Here is a 19608-nt window from a genome sequence, read left to right on the forward strand (position 1 = left end):
GTATTAATAATAACAATAGGAATGTTAAGTTGAATAGTTTTCGCTAAGCTTTGTATTTTTGAGTATTTATCACAAACCTGTACACTTCAATAAAGTTTTCATATTCCGATGTAGAATCAATTAGATCAATACAGGTGTTTATTTCTTTGTGGACCTTTACTATTTCATCGGTTAAGAGACTGGTGATTTCACTGTACTCTTCAAGTATCCCCTTCCTTGTTGAGAGAACAAGACAAACATCACAAAAAATTATATTTGTTCTTTAAAATAGGCAATAGAAATATACATCATTGGTTAACAAAAATATGTAAAATTTGCCATTTAAGATAATCTTCAAGATAATTTTAGCAAATCTTATCAATATGTAATGAATGCAAAGTACATGCTAAAAAGCTTGAAAAAAGAGAAAAGGAATCAAATATATATTTAAAGTAAAAAAAATATTTTCTTTCAAACACAGCACACAGAAACAACTTTCCAATTAAACAACCAAAACTGCCTGTCAAGTGATATATATAAAATGGACAATGTCTTTTTATATTTTTAAAGTTGAAATTAAAGGTAATGGGAATAAACATTCGTGAAACGATTCCAGATTGTACAGAACATCCCACAAACATACAGAAGAAAATGTATAACCTGTTAGGAAGTACCCACACTTTTCGGAAAATTTTCAACCTAAATTGAAATGTTAACACTGGGTTTTACTATTTATCATATAGAGTTGATAATGTTCAAGATAAGTTATAAATGCTGAATTTCCCTAAAAACTTCATATATGAAATCAGTCCTGGAGCCATGAAAGCAGTGCTGGAGCCATTCTGAAAAATAATGGGTTAAAAGCCAAGCGTAATAAGTTAATATTTTACATTTAATGATGATACCATGACACATGAAACGAAATGCTGCAAATAATAAATGTTTATCTGAGACTATGTCTATTGTTGCAGCCATACAAGTGCTAAACTGTTTGGCCATAACCTGAAACGTGGCACTGAATTATTCACTTCGAAAGAAAAATGCAAGAACTGAACTTGTTTTTTGGCATTTGTCATTCTCTCACAGCTGGCTAAGACAACGAGAGTGCCGCAAGGTGCAAGAACAGCTCTATCTACCTCAAACCATGCTGATAACAGTAAGTCGAACAAATCTTAATTTATTATTTTAATATTTCTCTAGAAATATGAGTGCTGCTGGTACTGGGAATTTGCCATTCGTTGAGGAAAACATACATTTCAAAATGTACTGTAACATTCTGAAGCAGAACATGATGCCCTTAAGAGGCTGGAGGCCTTCAGAAACTGGGCCAAACGGCAGCATAATAACGACCCTGAAAACACCGCCAATATGACAACTCCCTTGCTGAAGAAGCACCATGTGTCTAACATCCAGCAGTGCTGCGACATCATAAAGAGGATTCCAGCAACAACCTGTGCTGCTCCAGTGAATTCCATGCCCATGAGGATTAAAGCAGTGCTAGATAACAGTGGCGCTGTCAGGGTGTGAGTTGTGAAACAAGAGGCGGAAGCCGGAATACAGCTCGCTCAGGTTTTAATGACAGGATTGAGGAAGAGAGACACACTCACACACACACACACACACACACACACACACACACACACACACACACACACACACACACACTGCAGTCCTTAGGTTGCGAGAGTCCGAAGTGCGCTTGGGGGAGAAGTGTAGCGGATCCGAGATGCACGGGGAGGAGAAGTACAGCCGGTACGGGATAGTAGATTTCGAATGGAACGGATTGCATTGAGTACTGCATGCAACAGCGAACCCATGCAGCAGTACGTAACACCTAACACATTCAATAACCAACGGGGAGTGGGTGTGAATGAGGGGTTTATGTAGGAGTGGGGTGGAGTGGTGATGAGCTCCAGGTGAGCGTGATTAGGCCTGGAGCTTCAGAGAGAGTGGAGGCATGATCGATGATGAGCCCCAGGTGTGCGTGGTTAAACCTGGAGCTCTAGGGAGAGTGGAGGCATAGAGAGCCACCAAAGGGGGCGTGGCAGGTAGATCCCTGACATTACCCCCAGAGGGGGCGGCACCTGACGCCCCAAACCCACTGATGCCCGAAGGGCCAGAGCACTCAGAAGAGGACCCGGGTGTCCGTCCAGGGTCGAAAGGGACCTGATCAGAACCGCCTGTAGCAGAGACCTGAGACCGAGTGACGTATTTGGCGGCAATCAGGGGCAGATTGACGCCCACTGGGAAGGTCTGGAGCGGAGTGATGTCCAGCACGGAGGACGGGAGCGTAACGATGCCGAGGGACCTGGAGGAGAGACGTCGCATGGAGCGGAATGCTGAGGCGTGACTTCGCTTTCAGATGGTCTAGGAGATGTGACTTTGCCTTTTGGGAGACTCGCGGCTGAGACATCTTCATCAGAGGAGCTCTTAGGCGATATGTCTCCTTCGGAGGAGCTCTTAGGCGAGACGCCGCTGATGGAGGAGCCCGGGGGCGAGAGGCCGCCATCGGAGGAGCTGGGAGGCGGGACATGCTGGAGCGGAGAGGAGCTCTCGGAGACTCTGTGGAGCAGAGAGGAGCTCTCGGACACTCTGTGAGAGGAGCTCTGAGGCGAGACGTCGCCATCGGAAGAGCATGGGGCTGTGGTGTCGCCCTCAGAAGAGTCTGGGACCGCCACATCACTGCCGGATGGCTCTGGACGCGACCTGGGGCTGTCTGAGAAACCGTGGGTTTCCATGCCACCTTCATAGGCGGTCGGAGTCGATATGACCTCTGTGCGACCAGGCGGCTGTTCGACGACCCTCTTGCGACCAGGCGGCTGTTCGACGTCCCTTTTGCGGCCAGGCGGCGGCACGACGTTCCCTTTGCGGCCTTGGGGCTGAGCTGAGTGTTCTGGGGAGCTCCGGGGCGGAACGGAGCTGTCCTGGAGATCCTGGAGCGAAACTGAGCTCGCCTGGAGTCCTTGGAGCTGATAGGAGCACTCGGAGACATGCTGGAGCCGAGAGGAGCTCTCAGAGACGCTCTGGGACAGAGAAGAGCTTTCTGTGGAGACCTGGAGTGGAGCTGAGCTCTCCTGGAGCGCAGCTGAGCTCTCCTGGAGGTCCTGGAACGGAGCTGAGCTCTCCTGAAGGTCCTGGAACGGAGCTGAGCTCTCCTGGAGGTCCTGGAACGGAGCTGAGCTCTCCTGGAGGTCCTGGAATGGAGCTGAGCTCTCCTGGAGGTCCTGGAACGGAGCTGAGCTCTCCTGGAGGTCCTGGAACGGAGCTGAGCTCTCCTGGAGGTCCTAGAGCGGAGCTGAGCTCTCCTGGAGGTCCTGGAACGGAGCTGAGCTCTCCTGGAGGTCCAGGAGCGGAGCTGAGCTCTCCTGGAGGTCCAGGAGCGGAGCTGGGCTCTCCCGGAGGTCCAGGGGCGGAGCTGGGCTCTCATGGAGGTCCAGGGGCGGAGCTGGGCTCTCCCGGAGGTCCAGGGGCGGAGCTGGGCTCTCATAAAGGTCCTGGGGCGGAGCTGGGCTCTCATGGACACACTGGAGCAGGGCGGAGATCTCCTGGAGGTCCTGGGGTGAAGCGGTGCCGTCCTGGAAGGCCTGGAGCAGGGTGGTGATCCCCTGCAGCAGTACGTAACACCTAACACATTCAATAACCAATGGGGAGTGGGTGTGAATGAGGGGTTTATGTAGGAGTGGGGTGGAGTGGTGATTAGGCCTGGAGCTCCTGGATCTCTTTATATATCTTTATATATTCTTATATTTTAATTTAGATTTATTTTATACTTTATTTATCTGTCTTCTTTTTCTTTGTATTATTTCTTACCCCATTCTATTCCCTCATGACAGACCGTCGTAATAAGCATTTCACTGCATGTCGTACCCTGTATGTATGTGTATGTGACAAATAAAATTTGATTAGATTTTTTACTTAGGGTGTACTCACTTTTGTAGGCAGCTGTTTTGACAATAATGGCTGTATGCTGAATTATATTCAGAGAACAGTAAATCTGTACTGCTACAAGCTGCACATTCACTAAAATATAAAATATATTTAAGTTTCATTTATATAGTATTGTCTCTCACACACACACACACACACACACACACATACACACACAAAATGAATAATAATCGATTATGAAATTTATTGTTAATAAATGATGTTGATGTTGGTGGCCGGGAGAGAGGACGTTGGAAGCGCTGCTCGGGGAAGCGGAAGCGCGGCAAGCGGGCGGGTGTCCGTGCTAGGCTAAATGCTAACTCTAGCCGGCCGGCTCTCCCGTCCATTTTTATTTTAAACGTCTGCTCCCTGGACAATAAACTGGAGACTGCTGCGTCTTTGTTTTGGCTCAGCGACAGAGTTCCGGAAGCCGCCATCCAGCTAGACAGGCTAACCGTGTTTCGTGCCGACAGAAACGCAGCTCTGTGTGGTAAGACTCGCGGTGGTGGCGTGTGTGTTTACACAAAATGGTGCAAGAACTCTGTGCTTACTGCTCATCGTTAGTGGAGTTTGTGACTGTTAGAAGCAGACCATTTTATTCACCACTGTTTTCAATGTCGGAGTGTACATTCCTCCCAGCGCTAATGCTAAGGAGGCATTGTGTGAACCCAATGGCACTATTAGTGACCTGCAGAATGCTCACCCCGACGGACTGTTTATTATCGCCGGAGATTTCAACCATGTATATCTCAGGACTGTGCTCCCTAAACCCCATCAGCATGTGGACTTTGCAATGAGAGGAGTGAACATGCTGGATCTTGTTTATACAAACATCCCCATCGCGTATTGTGCGGAGCCCCGCCCCCATCTCGGCTACTCAGACCACAGCGCTGTTATGTTAATTCCAGCATACAGACCGCTCATCAGACGCTCTAAACCGGTTCTGAAACAGGTGAAAACCTGGCCAGCAGGAGCTACTTCTGCTCTTCAAGACTGTTTTGGTGCACCAAGATGTTTAGAGAGGCTGCAACCAACAGCGATTCCATCAACTTGGAGGAGTACACATCAACAGCGACCAAATGCGTTGATAATGTAACCATTTCCAAGACCATCCAACCAAAAGCCATGGATGACTGCAAATTTGCATGTGCTGTTGAAACAAAGAGACTCTGCCTTCAGAACAGGGGACAAGACGACCTTAAGAACAGCAAGGGCCAAACTGTCCCGTGCCATCAGAGAGGCGAAGCGCACACATGCAAAGAAGATCCACGCCCACTTCCAGGACAGCGGAGACACCCGGCACATGTGGCAGGGCATCCAGGCAATCACAAACTACAAGACAACATCACCTGCTTGTGACCGTGACGGCTCCCTCCCAGATGCGCTGAATGACTTCTATGCCAGGTTTAAGGTACAGAATAACGTGAAGGCGAGGAAGACCACCCCTCCTCCCACTGACCAGGTGCTCTGTCTAACCACAGCTGAAGTGAGGATAACTCTACGCAGAGTTAACCCACGGAAGTCTGCATGACCTGACAACATTCCTGGCAGAGTGCTCAGGGAATGTGCAGAACAGCTAGCGGATGTCTTCACTGACATCTTCAACATCTCCCCGAGCAGCAACGTTGTTCCCACGTGCCTCAAGACAACAACCATTGTTCCTGTGCCAAAGAAGTCTACTGTCTCCTGCCTCAATGACTATCGTCCCGTCACGCTCGCACCCATCATGATGAAGTGCTTCGTGCAACTCGTCATGAGGCACATTAAGACCCAGCTTCCACCCTCCCTGGACCTCCATGCAGTTTGCATATATCGTCCAAACCGTTCCACGGACAATGCCATCTCCACAACCCTCCATTTGGCCCTCACCCACCTGGACAGAAAGGACTCATATGTACGAATGCTGTTCATTGACTTCAGCTCAGCATTCAACACAATCATTCAACACAGCACCTGATTGAGAAGTTGAGCCTACTGAGCCTGAACACCTCCCTCTGCATCTAGATCCTGGACTTCCTGACTGGGAGACCTCAGTTAGTCCGGATCAGGAACAGCATCTCCAGCACCACCACACTGAGCACTGGGGCCCCTCAGGGCTGTGTGCTCAGCCAACTGCTGTTCACTCTGCTTATTAACGACTGTGTAGCAATGCACAGCTCCAACCACACAAGTTTGCCGATGACACGACCGTGGTGGGTCTAATCAGCAAGAACAAAGAGTCAGCATACAGAGAGGCGGTGCATCGGTTAACTGCCTGGTGTGGAGCAAACAACCTGTCTCTGAACGTTGACAAAACCAAAGAGATGGTTGTGGACTTCAGGAGAGCACAGAGCGACCAATCTCCATTGATTATTGATGGAGCCTCAGTGGAGATCGTCAAGAGCACCAAATTCCTTGGTGTTCACTTGACGGATAACCTCACCTGGTTACTCCATCACCAAGAAGTCCCAGCAGCGTCTCTACTTCCTGAGAAGGCTGAGGAAAGCTCATCTTCCTCCCCCCATCCTGACCACATTGTACAAAGGGACTATTGAGAGCATCCTGAGCAGCTGCATCACTGCCTGGTTTGGAAAATGCACCGTCTCGGATCGCAAGACCCGACAGAGGATAGTGAGGACAGCTGAGAAGATCATCAGAGTCTCTCTCCCCACTATCATGGACATATACACCACACGCTGCATCAGCAAAGTCAACAGCATTGTGGATGACCACAATTGTGGATGACCACATTGTGGATGACCAAACACACCCGTCACACACACTTTTCACTCTCCTATCATCAGGGGATCTGTACAGACCTGTACAGATGTTTAGACTCAACACACACTCATACTCACTTCGCACACCCATAATTCACTACCACTCACACTAAATCAATACCACAAAGTGTTTACATGCCGTTTTTGCACATCTTCTGCTATTTGCTCATTTGCACAATATTCTGTTTACAATTTTGCTACTGTTCACTTTATCTCATTACAACAGGTTTACTGGTGGAGCTATTTTGTGTTTTGTGTATTGTCTTGCACTGTCCTATGTTGTCTTGCACTGCCTTGTGTTGTCTTTTTGCACTGTTTGCACCAGGTTGCACACATGCGCTTTATGTGGCAAGAATTTTTCTTACTAGTCCTTGGCCCTGTGTTGTCTGTTTCTGGGATTGTTGTTTTATGTAGCATCAGGGTTCTGGAGAAACATTGTTTCATTTCACTGTGTACTGCGTCAGCTATATATGGTTGACAATAAAAGCTTCTTGACTTGACTCTCTTGAAAAAATTTTCATCTAACTTAAAACGAAAACTTGAATTAATATAGGTACCAATTTAATAGCAATAATATATTTTTATAGTAAGAGATTTTTTACATATATAAAGAAAAGATGTAATAATGTCTGGACTTGTTAAAACTAAATGCGTATTTTAAAATGCTTATTAGCAGCAATATCCATGTAATGAAAAAGCTATGCATTTAACAACCTTCTTTAAATGTAAATAAAAAAGTAAATGAAAACAAACTTAAAACTCCATATTGTAAGTGTGTAAGGTTTGTCTAACGTGCAAGACTCACAAGGCGCTGACCATCTCCTCTTGCATCTTCTGCAAAGAGTCGAGCAGGAGAGGGAGAGTGTTTTCATGATAATGTTCATGGTGGAGCTGTGCACTATGCACTGCTAGCACATACTGGTTGTGCAAATTGTGCAGCTTCATGGTGGCTTTGTCATAGCGTTCACGGGCCTTCTCTGGCTCCTTACCTACAGAAAGCAACATTTAGGTTGAACCTAGCACACATTACAAAATTTTAGCCCTGATTTAAGCCACTAACTTTTGGGCTCAGCAACCACACCCACAGGCTAATCAGTATGTGATCTTACAATGAAGCCTTCAACCTAATAAACTTTTACAATAATGCCTTAAAAATGACAGAGGATAAAACCAGTTTTTTTTACTTTAAACATGTATTTAAACATAAATACATAAACATAAATACACAGTGATGTGGAAAAAGTATTTGCCCACTTTTTTGCATATTTGTCAAAATTAAATGATTCAGATCATCAAGCAAACTTTAATACTAAACAAAGATAATCTTAATAAATGCATTATGATTTCATTTAATAAGAAAAAAGCTGAAAACACTTGCCTGCCCCATGTGAAAAAGAAATTGCCCCCAAACCTAATAACTGGTAAAAACTACAATAAAGCATTTGCGATTAGTGGCAATAAATCTTTCATATTGGTGTAGAGGAATTTTGGCCCACTCTACTCTGCTGAATTGTTTTACTTCAGCCACACTGGAGGGTTTTCAAGCATGAAAGGCCTGTTTATGGTCATGCCACGGCATCTCAATCAGATTTTTTGTCCAGGCTTTGACTAGACCACTCGAAAAGCTTAATTTTGTTTTTTGAGCTATTCAGAGATGGACTTGCTGGTACACTGCAGGATGTAAACACTTCCCGAAACATTTCAGGATGTGTTTCCGATCATTGTCCTGCAGCAAAGCCCAAGTGTGCTGGTGCTTGAGGTCATGAACTCATGGCAGGAGATTCTCTTTCAGGATTTTCCGATAGAGTGCAGAATTCATGGTTCCATTGATTATGGCAAGTCATCCAGGTCTTGAAGGAGCAAAGCAGCCCCAGACCATCACATTACCACCACCATGTTTTACTGTTGGTATGATGTTCTTTTTATGAAATGCTGTGTTAATTTTTATGCCACATGCAACGGGACACACTCCTTCCAAGAAGTAATACTTTCAAAAGATTTTAGTCTACAGAATATTTGCCCAAATGTCTTGGGGATAATTAAGATGTTTTTTGGCAAATGTGAGATGAGCCTTTCTTTTTGGATGTCATTTTTCCCAGTCTATTTCTTATTGTTGAATCATGAACACTGACCTTAACTGAGGCAATTGAGGCCTGCAGTTCTTTAGATGCTGTTCTGAGTTCTTTTATGAGCTCCTGGATGAGTCCTCGTTGCGCACCTGTGAATTTAAAAACTGCAATTTGCATTTACTCGGTTTATCTTTGTGTATTATGCAAATGTGCTTAATTATCTGAATCATTTGAGTGTGACAAATATACCAAAAAAATTAAATAAAATCAATAAGGGGCAAATACTTTTTCACAACACTATATAATATTTGGATGATTTATACACATTGGTATCAACAAGAAATGCTTTTTGTTAAAATTTACTTCGAATAATTAAACTAAATAAAGGAGATACAATAAAGTGCTGAGTCTCAAATAAAATTGCATACAGGGGTTAACAAAATCCTTACCTTTCATAATTGCCTCCTTGTATTTCTCTTTGGCACTATGAGCATCTTTAGTTAATTGTTTGTAAACACCCTTCAGCTTTTCAATATCAGTTTTTGTAACCTGGAAAAAAATAAGCATGTGCCTAGATCTCATCACCTGCCTCATAAGCCTGGATCATATCATACAGTGAAAAATATTTCGATAGAAATCAAAATGCAGGTGAACATTTTTTTGTTGTTTTTATTTCAAGAATTAAATATTACTTTACTTGCCTTGTTTAACTCAAACTCAATCTGCTGGTGGATACTCTGGTAGCTTCTCTTCAACTGCTGTTTGTCTTTGATCATCATGGTGAGACGATGTAGTGGGCCAGAATTCAGCTCTTCAGCATTAGACTTCATGATCTTACTAAGCTGTTCTGTCTGCTGTACCATCTGAGCCCACGACTAATAACAGCAGAGCATAAAATTATCAGAATTAGTTCATCTGAGCAAAGACCAAGTCTGTCTTCAACACATTGTACTACAATAACGTAATGTACATGGACATAGTTACTTCTGTCAATAACATCCTCTACCCCTCATCTAAAGTCAATGTATCAAATTAGGAAGCACTAGTCACCTTAGAGACAGTGCTGATGTACTGGATCTGTGAGGAGTTGTCTTGTTTGTCCACTTGCTGGGTAATGTTGAGAAGAAGTGATGCATACTCCTTGTCACTCTTAACACGAAGAGTCATAAAGCGCTTCACTGTTTCTAGTAGCTTCAGCTCCCAGTCCTGCAGTTTGATTAGGCCCTCGTGGGAGTTTCTTAGGTCCTGACCGAACCCCATTTCACCAGGAACACAGTAATCTCTTGGGTGGTTGCTTTCAAGTCTGCATTTCTTGTAATATACAGCTAAAAAATAGCAATAAATGAAGTCATATATTTGTCAATCAGGAAAATAGTTATATACAATATGTATAAGTATACACACACACACGCACACACACACACGCACGCGCACACACGCACGCGCACGCACGCACGCACGCACGCACGCACACACGCACGCACACACACGCACACACACGCACACACACACACACACACACGCACACACACGCACACACACACACACACAGTGGGGCAAAAAAGAGTCAGCCACCAATTGTGCAAGTTCTCCCACTTGAAAAAATAAGAGTGGCCTGTAATTTTCAACATAGGTACACTTCAACTATCAGAGACAAAATGTGAAAATTTTTAAAGAATTTATTTGCAAATTATGGTGGAAAATAAGTATTTGGTCACCTACAAAAAATAATTTCTGGCTGTCACAGACCTGTAACAACTTCTTTAAAAGGCTCCTCTTCTCCACTTGTTATCTGTATTAATGGCACCTGTTTGAACTTGTTATCAGTATAAAAGACACCTGTCCACAACCTCAAACAGTCAGACTTCAAACTTCACTATGGCCAAGACCAAAGAGCTGTCAAAGGACACCAGAAACAAAATTGTTTTGGTGTGAAGAAATCAACTGTGGGAGCAATTATTAGAAAATGGAAGACATACAAGGCCACTGATAATCTCTCTCAATCTGGGGCTCTACGCAAGATCTCACTCCGTGGGGTCAAAATGATCACAAGAACGGTGAGCAAAAATCCCAGAACCACACGGGGGGACCTAGTGAATGACCTGCAGAGAGCTGGGACCAAAGTAACAAAGGCTACCATCAGTAACACACTACGCCACCAGGGACTCAAATCCTGCAGTGCCAGATGTGTCCCCGTGCTTAAGCCAGTACATGTGCAGGCCCGTCTGAAGTTTGCTAAAGAGCATTTGGATGATCCAGAAGAGGATTGGGAGAATGTCATATGGTCAGATGAAACCAAAATAGAACGTTTTGGTAAAAACTCAACTTGTCGTGTTTGGATGAGAAAGAATGCTGAGTTGCATCCGAAGAACACCATATCTACTGTGAAGCATGGGGTGGAAACATCATGCTTTGGGGCTGTTTTTTTGCAAAGGGACCAGGACGACTGATCCATGTAAAGGAAAGAATTAATGGGGTCATGTATCTTGAGTGAAAACCTCCTATCAATAGCAAGGGCATTGAAGATAAAAGGTGGCTGGGTCTTTCTGCATGACAATGATCAGGGCAACAAAGGAGTGGCTTCATAAGAAGCATTTCAAGGTCCTGGAGTGGCCTAGCCAGTCTCCAGATCTCAACCCCATAAAAAATCTTTGGAGGGAGTTGAAAATCCGTGTTGCCCAGCGACAGCCCCAAAACATCACTTCTCTAGAGGGGATCTGCATGGAGGAATGGGCCAAACTACCAGAAACCGTGTGTAAAAACCTCGTGGAGACTTACAGAAAATGTTTGATCTCTATCATTGCCAACAAAGGGTATATAACAAAGTATTAAGATGAACTTTTGTTATTGACCAAATACTTATTTTCCACCATAATTTGCAAATAAATTCATAAAAAATGTGATTTTCAGGATTTTTTTCCTCCTTTAGTCTCTCATAGTTGAAGTGTACCTATGATGAAAATTACAGGCCTCTCGCATCTTTTTAAGTGGGAGAACTTGCAAAATTGTTGGCTGACTAAATACTTTTTTGTCCCACTGTACACACACACACACACACACACACACACACACACACACACACACACAAACACACTATATTTAGCTAAAACAAAATCACTTCTATAAATCTAATTACTATTTAAAGTTTTCAAAAAACAAACGGGAATTTCATAAAAATAAACCACCAAGTGGTTTAAAAAATTTCATATTTATTTAAAAAAGTAACAAGCTTCACAACACCTTGCTCTAACTATAAAACATTAGCATTGGTGCTAGCATCTATGCATATAAAATTTACCCCTTGATATTACAATATGTGGAAAATCATTAAAACTATTTTCTGCCTCTCAGTCAAAGAAATAGTCTAACCCACTCTTAGTGCCGGTCCTGGTAAATAAGGAGGGTTGCGTTAGGAAGGGCATTGAGCATAAAACATGCACCAAATCAAATATGCGGATCACAAAAGAGAAATTCATACCGGATCGGTCGAGGCCCAGGTTACCAACGACCGCCAACAGGGTACCGGTGGAAATTGGGCTACTGGTGATGAGGAGGTGATGGGTAGGTATGGCTTTAAGGAGAGGAATGTGGAAGGGCAGATGGTGGTGGATTTTGCTAAAAGGATGGAAATGGCAGTGGTAAACACTTATTATAAGAAGAAGGAGGATCATAGGGTGATTAAGAGTGGAAGAAGTTGCACACAGGTGGACTATGTTCTATGTAGGAGATGTAACCTGAAGGAGATTGGAGACTGTAAGGTGTTGGCAGGGGACAGTGTAGCTAGACAGCATCGGATGGTGGTCTGTAGGATGGTTTTGGAGGTGAAGAAGAAGAGAAGGAGAGCGAGGACAAAGAAAAATAAGACTGTGGAAACTGAAGGAGGAAGACTGTAGTGAGAGATTCAGGAAAGAGGTCAGACAGGGGCTCGGTGGTGGTAAAAAGGTCCTAGATGATTGGGCAACTACTGCAGAAGTGATAAGGGAGACAGCTAGAAAGCTACTTGGTGTGACATCTGGAAATAGAAAGGAAGACAAAGAGACGTGGTGGTGGAATGAGGTAGTGCAGGAAAGCATAAGAAGAAAGAGGTTGGCAAAACAGAATTGGGATCGACAGAGTGATGAGAAAAGTAGACAAGAGTACAAGGAGATGCGGCAGCAGGTGAAGAGGGATGTGGCAACAGCCAAGGAAAAGGCATATGAGCAGCTGTATGAGAAGTTGGACACTAAGGAAGGAGAAAAGGATTTTTACCGATTGGCCAGGAAGAATGTGCTGCAAGTTAGAGCAATAAAGGGTGGAGATGGAAATGTGTTGACTAGTGAGGAGAGTGTGTTGAGAAAATGGAGGGAGTATTTTGAGCAGCTGATGAATGAGGAAAATGAGAGAGAGCGAGAAGGTTGGGTGGTGTGGAGTTGGTGAAGCAGGAAGTGGATAGGATTAGTAAGGAGGAAGTGAGAGCAGCAATTAAGAGGATGAAAAGGAGTTTTTAACAAGATTGTTTAACAGGATTTTGGAAGGTGAGAGGATGCCTGAGGAGTGGAGAAGGAGTTTGCGGGTACCAATTTTTAAGAACAAGAGAGATGTGCAGACCTGCAGTAATTACAGAGGAATAATTTGATCACTCACACAACCATCCCCAGCCACTCTCAGTGCCGGTCCCAAGCCCGGATAAATTGGGGAGGGTTGCGTTAGGAAGGGCATCCAGCGTAAAAACATGTGCCAAATCAAAACGTGCGGAGGATCCGCTGTGGTGACCCCTAACGGGAGAAGCCGAAAGAAGGTTTAATTTGATCAGTCACACCATAAACTTATGGGAAAGAGTAGTGGAAGCAAGACTGAGAGAAGAAATGACCAACTGTGAGCAACAGTATGGTTTTATGTAGAAGGAAGAGCACCACAGACGAAAGGTCAGAAGGAGCTGCATTGTGTGTTGGTGGATTTAGAGAAAGCGTACGACAGGGTGCCAAGAGAGGAGTTGTGGTATTGTATAAGGAAGTCAGGTGTGTCAGAGAAGTATGTGAGGGTGGTGCAGGACATGTATGAGGACAGTGTGACAGCAGTGAAGTGTGCAGTAGGAACGACAGACTGGTTCAAGGTGGAGGTTGGACTGCATCAAGGATTGGCTCTGAGCCCTTTCCTGTTTGCAGTGGTGATGGACAGGTTGACTGACAAGGTCAGACAGGAGCCTTCCTGGACTATGATGTTTGCGGATTATATTGTTATTTGTGGTGAGAGTAGGGAGCACGTTGAGAAAAGCCTGGAGAGCTGAAGGTACGTGCGGGAGAGAAGAGGAATGAAAGTCAGTAGGAGTAAGACAGAGTACATGTGTGTAAATGAAAGGAAGGGCAGTGGAGTGGTGCGGCTGCAGGGAAAAGAGGTGGAGAAGGTGGAGGAGTTCAGGTACCTGGGGTTAACAGTGCAAAGTAATGGAGAGTGTGTTAGAAAAGTAAAGAAAAGAGTGCAGGCAGGGTGGAGTGGGTGGAGAAAAGTGGCAGGAGTAATTTGTGATAGAAGGGTATCTGCAAGAGTGAAAGGGAAAGTTTAAAGGACTGTGGTGAGACCTGCGATGTATGGTTTAGAGACAGTGGCATTGAGTAAAGACAAGAGGCAGAGCTGGAGGTAGCAGAGCTGAAGATGTTGAGGTTTTCGGTGGGAGTAACGAGGATGGACAGGATTAGAAACTAGTTAATAAGGAGGGACAGCGCATGTAGGACGTTTTGGAGACAAAGCGAGGGAGGTGAGATTGAGATGGATTGGACATGTGCAGAGGAGGGACATGGGGTATATCGGTAGAAGAATGCTGAGGATGGAGCCAGCAGGAAGGAGAAAAAGAGGAAGACCAAGGAGAAGGTTTATGGATGTGGTGAGGGAAGACATGCAGGTAGTTGGGTTGAAAGAGTCAGATGTAGAGGACAGGGAGGTATGGAGACAGATGATCCACTGTGGCGACCCCTAATGGGAGAAGCCGTAATAAGAAGTAGTAGTCAAAGAAATAGTCTGATCAAAAATAATTGTCAGGGGAAAAAACAACTCTGAAAGACAAAAGAACTCAAGACCTTTACTATGGTCATGTTTGTAGTAACTTTTGCTAGTAACTTTATCTATGAACTGTGACTACTAGGTTTGTGAACCACTGTTCACTTTGGCCCAGCATACTCTCTAAAATCACATGTGCCTCTAAGTGCCTGATCTTGGAATCAACTGTGGGGGAAAAAATTTATTAATTGTGTTAACTGTGAAAAATAGTGTAGCAGACAGTAGTAACATTGGTCCATGTATAAGTATCACATGATCTATAGTCTATCAAAAAAATCTGAGTGGAAGATATTAAATTAAAGTCAAGTGGCTTTGTAATTTCTACTATACACAGTGGTACACAGTAAAAACGAGACAACGTTCCTCCAGAACCCTGGTGCGACACTAAACAACAGAGCTACAACATAACACAAGCTACATAAACTGCATTGAGTGCAACCTAGTGCAAACAGTGCAGACAGACAACACAAGACAAAACACATAACCCAAGATAGAGCCAACCAGTAAACCTACTGTATACTCTGATTATACAGTACTGTGCAAAGAACTATAAAAACTATAACTGGGAGTATATAAACAAACACAATGCAATGCAAAATAACAGCAGTAGCAGCAGTCAAGAGGTGCACAAAACAGCAGGTAAACAGTGTAATAGAGAGTTCCATTTCAGTTTTGTGTATTGAGGAGCCTGATGGCTTGTGGGAAAAAGCTGTTAAGTCTGGATGTGACGGCCCGAATGCTTCGGAACCGCTTTCCTGATGGCAGGAGGGTGAGGAAATCTGTAGTTTCAGTTAACTGTATTCACAATGTTAGAATGTGATAAACTAATTATTTTGCATTGCCTTTTTTGACAGAATCATAATAATAAAAAGTAGAAGAATTTAATATACATAACCATCTTTAATATGCAAAAAAAAAATGAGGCACTTCTATGTACAGTATTTTGTGTTCCTATTGTGGTATGAATGTTTGATTTGTTTGATGCTTTTACTTTAAGGCTAGTACCAAAAGTGTAACTCTGGGGTTGAATAATGTTCTCCTGCATGCCTGGCAGAAGTAAATTGTAGTAGTTTAGTCAAAAAAACAACAAGGGAGTGAACAAATCGATGTCATGATGCCACTGTGTGTGATTCAAAGTAATGGATTCTGAGAGTTGTCACAGGAAATCACTTGATCTTGACATGGGGAAGAAGATCTAGAGACGTACAGCAGCTTTTACACTTTTTTATGGACAAAAGCTTGTGGACACCTGAAGATTTTAATGTGCTTTTTGAACATCCCATTCTGGATATAATTACCATTCGGCGTTATAATAACTGAACCTGTTATGTAAAGCTGCGGTTAGAACTCTATAGCAATCCATTCCCACCCATTTAAACCATATCTTCATGAAGCTCACCTTGTGCACTGGAGCACCGTCTTTCTGGAACAGGTTTTGGTTTCTTAGCTGAAATTAAAGGGAAATTTTAATGCTGTCAAATACATACAATCTATACAATTGTGTGCCTCCAACTTTATATTAAGATGTTATGGATTAAGCACATATGGCTGGAAAGGGCAGCTGTCACAATACTTTTTTTCATAAAGTGTAGCTTTTACAGTTCATGACCTCTAAAATAAAATAATAACAGATATGCTGAGAACTTTTTAGAAACATGAGTTGGAATGAACATATCAGAAGTATGGTAAACAACAGTTAAAGGGAGAACAAAAGAGAAATTAATAAGGAAAACAACAAAAAGCTGCCACAACATCTAAGACATATGATAGTTAGGAAATAGAAAGCTGTTTTGCTTTAAAGAAACCCTGAACTTTATACAATAAGGACTGCTCGATTACCTGGGGCAAGCATGACAGACACTTGGCACAAAATCACTCACTGCTCCTGACTGAATAACTTTCTTAGCTTTTTTTTGTAACTTTGTAAATTCTTGTAGCAAGTATTAATCTATATTTCATGTAAACAATGAATACTATGCTATGTTTTTTACTTTTGATAGCTTTATTCAGTTTGTTTGTGTGCGTGCGTGCGCGCATGTGTGCAGACACGTTTGAGTAAAAGAGGTGTGTGACAGAATGAATAATCATATTAACTTGTTTTCCTCCTTTATCAATTTTACAGTTACAACAGTTCTAACGGCAAGAATGAGCCAGCAAGTTCAAATAAACCTTCTGCATTTCAGCAAAAAATTGCAACAGCATTTCTGAGTGATTCAAATTACAATAGTGACTAAAGAACATCAGACCAAGAAGAAAGCCATAGCAAAATGGATTGGATGCACAAAACTAGAGGTCAACGGATTGATCTGCTAGACGATTAATCAGGCCAATTTTTGCCATTTTTTAATTTATTGAGAAACTAGCCAAGAAACAGCTGATTCCGTCCAACCAGAGCCAACACTGAAGGAAAAAACTAAAGCAGACCGACACTCAAAAAAATTGGCATCATAGATCCGCCATCGGCTGCCCTACTTTCTAAATTTCGGCATCGGCTAGAGAATAACCCATCTCGGTCGACCTCTACACAGGACAACCAGTCACAATAAATGGAGAAGAAGACTTTGTTCTTATAATGGCTAGATAGTAGCTAATAGTAGCTAGAAGGCTTGTGTCCTGATAATTAGCCTACGTTTATAACTATAGGTCGATAGTGGATAACAAAATTAAAAAAGAATACAAAAAAACAAAAAAAAACAGTACTTAATCATGAAGATGTGTTTATGAAAATAAATAGAAATATATTAATTAATAAATATAATTAGATAATTAATCAAATATTAACAACGAGTATATATATATGGGGCGGCCATAGTTTGGGGGCCTGTGGCCTAGAAAGGCAGACAGATATGCTGAGCAGTGTGTGCGCATAAAAAAGAAGAGACACTGAAAAGTAAAAGCAAAGAGTAGCTAAATACAGCTTTTGCTTGCAAATCTGTTATTTGCCTCCCATTCCTTGCTACTCTATCCAACAAGCTTGCCACAATTTATACAGGTGGCACCAGATTAAAGAGTCAAAAATCAGTTCATGGAGTTTCATGGCTGAACTAGACATGTTGGAACTACACGTTTGAACGACACCACACACATGAAAAAAAGTGCATGATCAGTCTTCTACAAACCCGATTCCAAAAAAGTTGGGACACTGTACAAATTGTGAATAAAAACAGAATGCAATGTTTTGGAAATTTTAAATTTCAATATTTTACTGAGAATACAACATAGATGACATCAAATGTTTAAACTGAGAAAATTTATAATTTTAAGGGAAGAATAAGTTGATTTTAAATTTCATGGCATCAACACATCTAAAAAAAGTTGGGACAAGGCCATGTTTACCACTGTGTGGTATCCGCTCTTCTTTTTATAACAGCCTGCAAACGAGTAGACAAGTTAGGGCTGGGCCTAAAAAAAAATCCCAGATTTTTTTCACAAAAAAATCCGATTTGCGATTTAAATCAAAAATTTTTTCCTCTGCTTAAAATCAATCTGCATATGACACAAAAAAAAAAATCCAAAAAAGTTTTCACTTTATTAAATGAATTTTATTTACCCTTCTGGGACTATAACCCACTTTGGGTTAAAGTGCAATCAGAAACAACAAGCCAAAACTACAAGATGGCAGGCCCTGCCATTGTAAATTGTGAAAATAAAACATAACATAACCTAAAATGAGCAAACCTACTAAGAAAAATGTTTTATGAGTGTTTGAATGTGGAACATGGTTAAAAATGCAGTGATGCTTGGAGTGATTTTGACTTTACTTTTATTAAAAACTCCACAGTAAAATGAGTTAAAATTTTAAATTAGAATATAATAAACAGGGAGATTCTAAATAAGAATTATTTAAAAGATTGAGCAAACCTCAAAAAAAATGTTTTATGAGTGTTTCAATACGGTACTTAACAGAAACGCCGTTCTGAAGCGCCTTTACATGTATTTTGACTGCTCCCACCACCCATACCGTAAGTCTACGATTAGACGTGCAAAACTAAACAAAGTGCGGCTGCTTAACGGTGTATTTTCAAGATGCGGCTGGTTTAACCGCAATCTTGTGCTGCAGCTGTCTTGTTCATCTCCCCACTCGACAGCATGCTTCTGTTAGAGGTGCTGCAGTAAATTGGTGGCACTGCTACCTTTGCTTGCAACAGCCTTCAAACACACTTTTTATACATTTCAGCATTGATGGTGCCTTCCCCGATGTGTAAGCTGCCCATGCAACACGCAATTATGTAACCCCATAACATCAGAGATGCAGGCTTCTGAACTGAGCACTGATAACAACTTGGGTTATCCTTATCCTCTTTAGTCCGGATGACATGGCGTGGCATCCCAGTTTGCCGAAAAAGAACTTCAAGTTTTAATTCGTCTGACCACAGAACAGTTTTCCACTTTGCCACAGTCCATTTTAAATGAGCCTTGGCCCAGAGAAAACGCCTGCGCTTCTGAATCATGTTTAGATATGGCTTCTTTTTTGACCTATAGTTTTAGCCGGTACGGGCGAATGGCACGGTGGATTGTGTTTACCGACAATGTTTTCTGGAAGTATTCCTGAGCCCATGTTGTGATTTCCATTACAGTAGCATTCCTGTATGTGATGCAGTGCTGTCTAAGGGCCCAAAGATCACGAGCATCCAGTATGGTTTTCCGGCCTTGACCCTTACACACAGAGATTGTTCCAGATTCTCTGAATTTGTGGATGATATTATGCACTGTAGATGATGATAACTTCAAACTCTTTACAATTTTTCTCTGAGAAACTCCTTTCTGATATTGCTCCACTATTTTTCGCCACAGCATTAGGGAAATTGGTGATCCTCTGATTATTTAAAAAAAAATCGCAC

At 42.6% G+C, this 19608-nt stretch overlaps 1 protein-coding gene across 6 annotated transcripts in view; it reads right to left on the reverse strand.

Moving 5' to 3' along the window:
- Positions 1 to 19608, reverse strand: part of fer (fer (fps/fes related) tyrosine kinase) — a 75639-nt gene that overhangs the window by 40522 nt on the left and 15509 nt on the right. For 2 of the 6 annotated variants that reach the window (XR_006924324.1, XM_046838730.1), the window contains exons 2-7: positions 16167 to 16214; positions 9785 to 10059; positions 9436 to 9609; positions 9184 to 9283; positions 7471 to 7654; positions 78 to 215 (exon numbers count right to left, since the gene is read on the reverse strand). Coding sequence is in view for 5 of the 6 variants with exons in the window: in XM_046838730.1 (XP_046694686.1) it covers positions 78 to 215; positions 7471 to 7654; positions 9184 to 9283; positions 9436 to 9609; positions 9785 to 10059; positions 16167 to 16214 (919 nt within the window). In the remaining variant the exon portion in view is untranslated. Of the gene's footprint in view, positions 1 to 77; positions 216 to 7470; positions 7655 to 8797; positions 8884 to 9183; positions 9284 to 9435; positions 9610 to 9784; positions 10060 to 12212; positions 12268 to 16166; positions 16215 to 19608 lie in introns of those variants that run through there. The other 4 variants (XM_046838732.1, XM_046838735.1, XM_046838731.1 and 1 more) reach the window with 4 other exon arrangements.

This window comes from Silurus meridionalis, chromosome 25 (assembly GCF_014805685.1).
Source record: "Silurus meridionalis isolate SWU-2019-XX chromosome 25, ASM1480568v1, whole genome shotgun sequence".
Lineage (NCBI taxonomy): Eukaryota > Metazoa > Chordata > Actinopteri > Siluriformes > Siluridae > Silurus > Silurus meridionalis.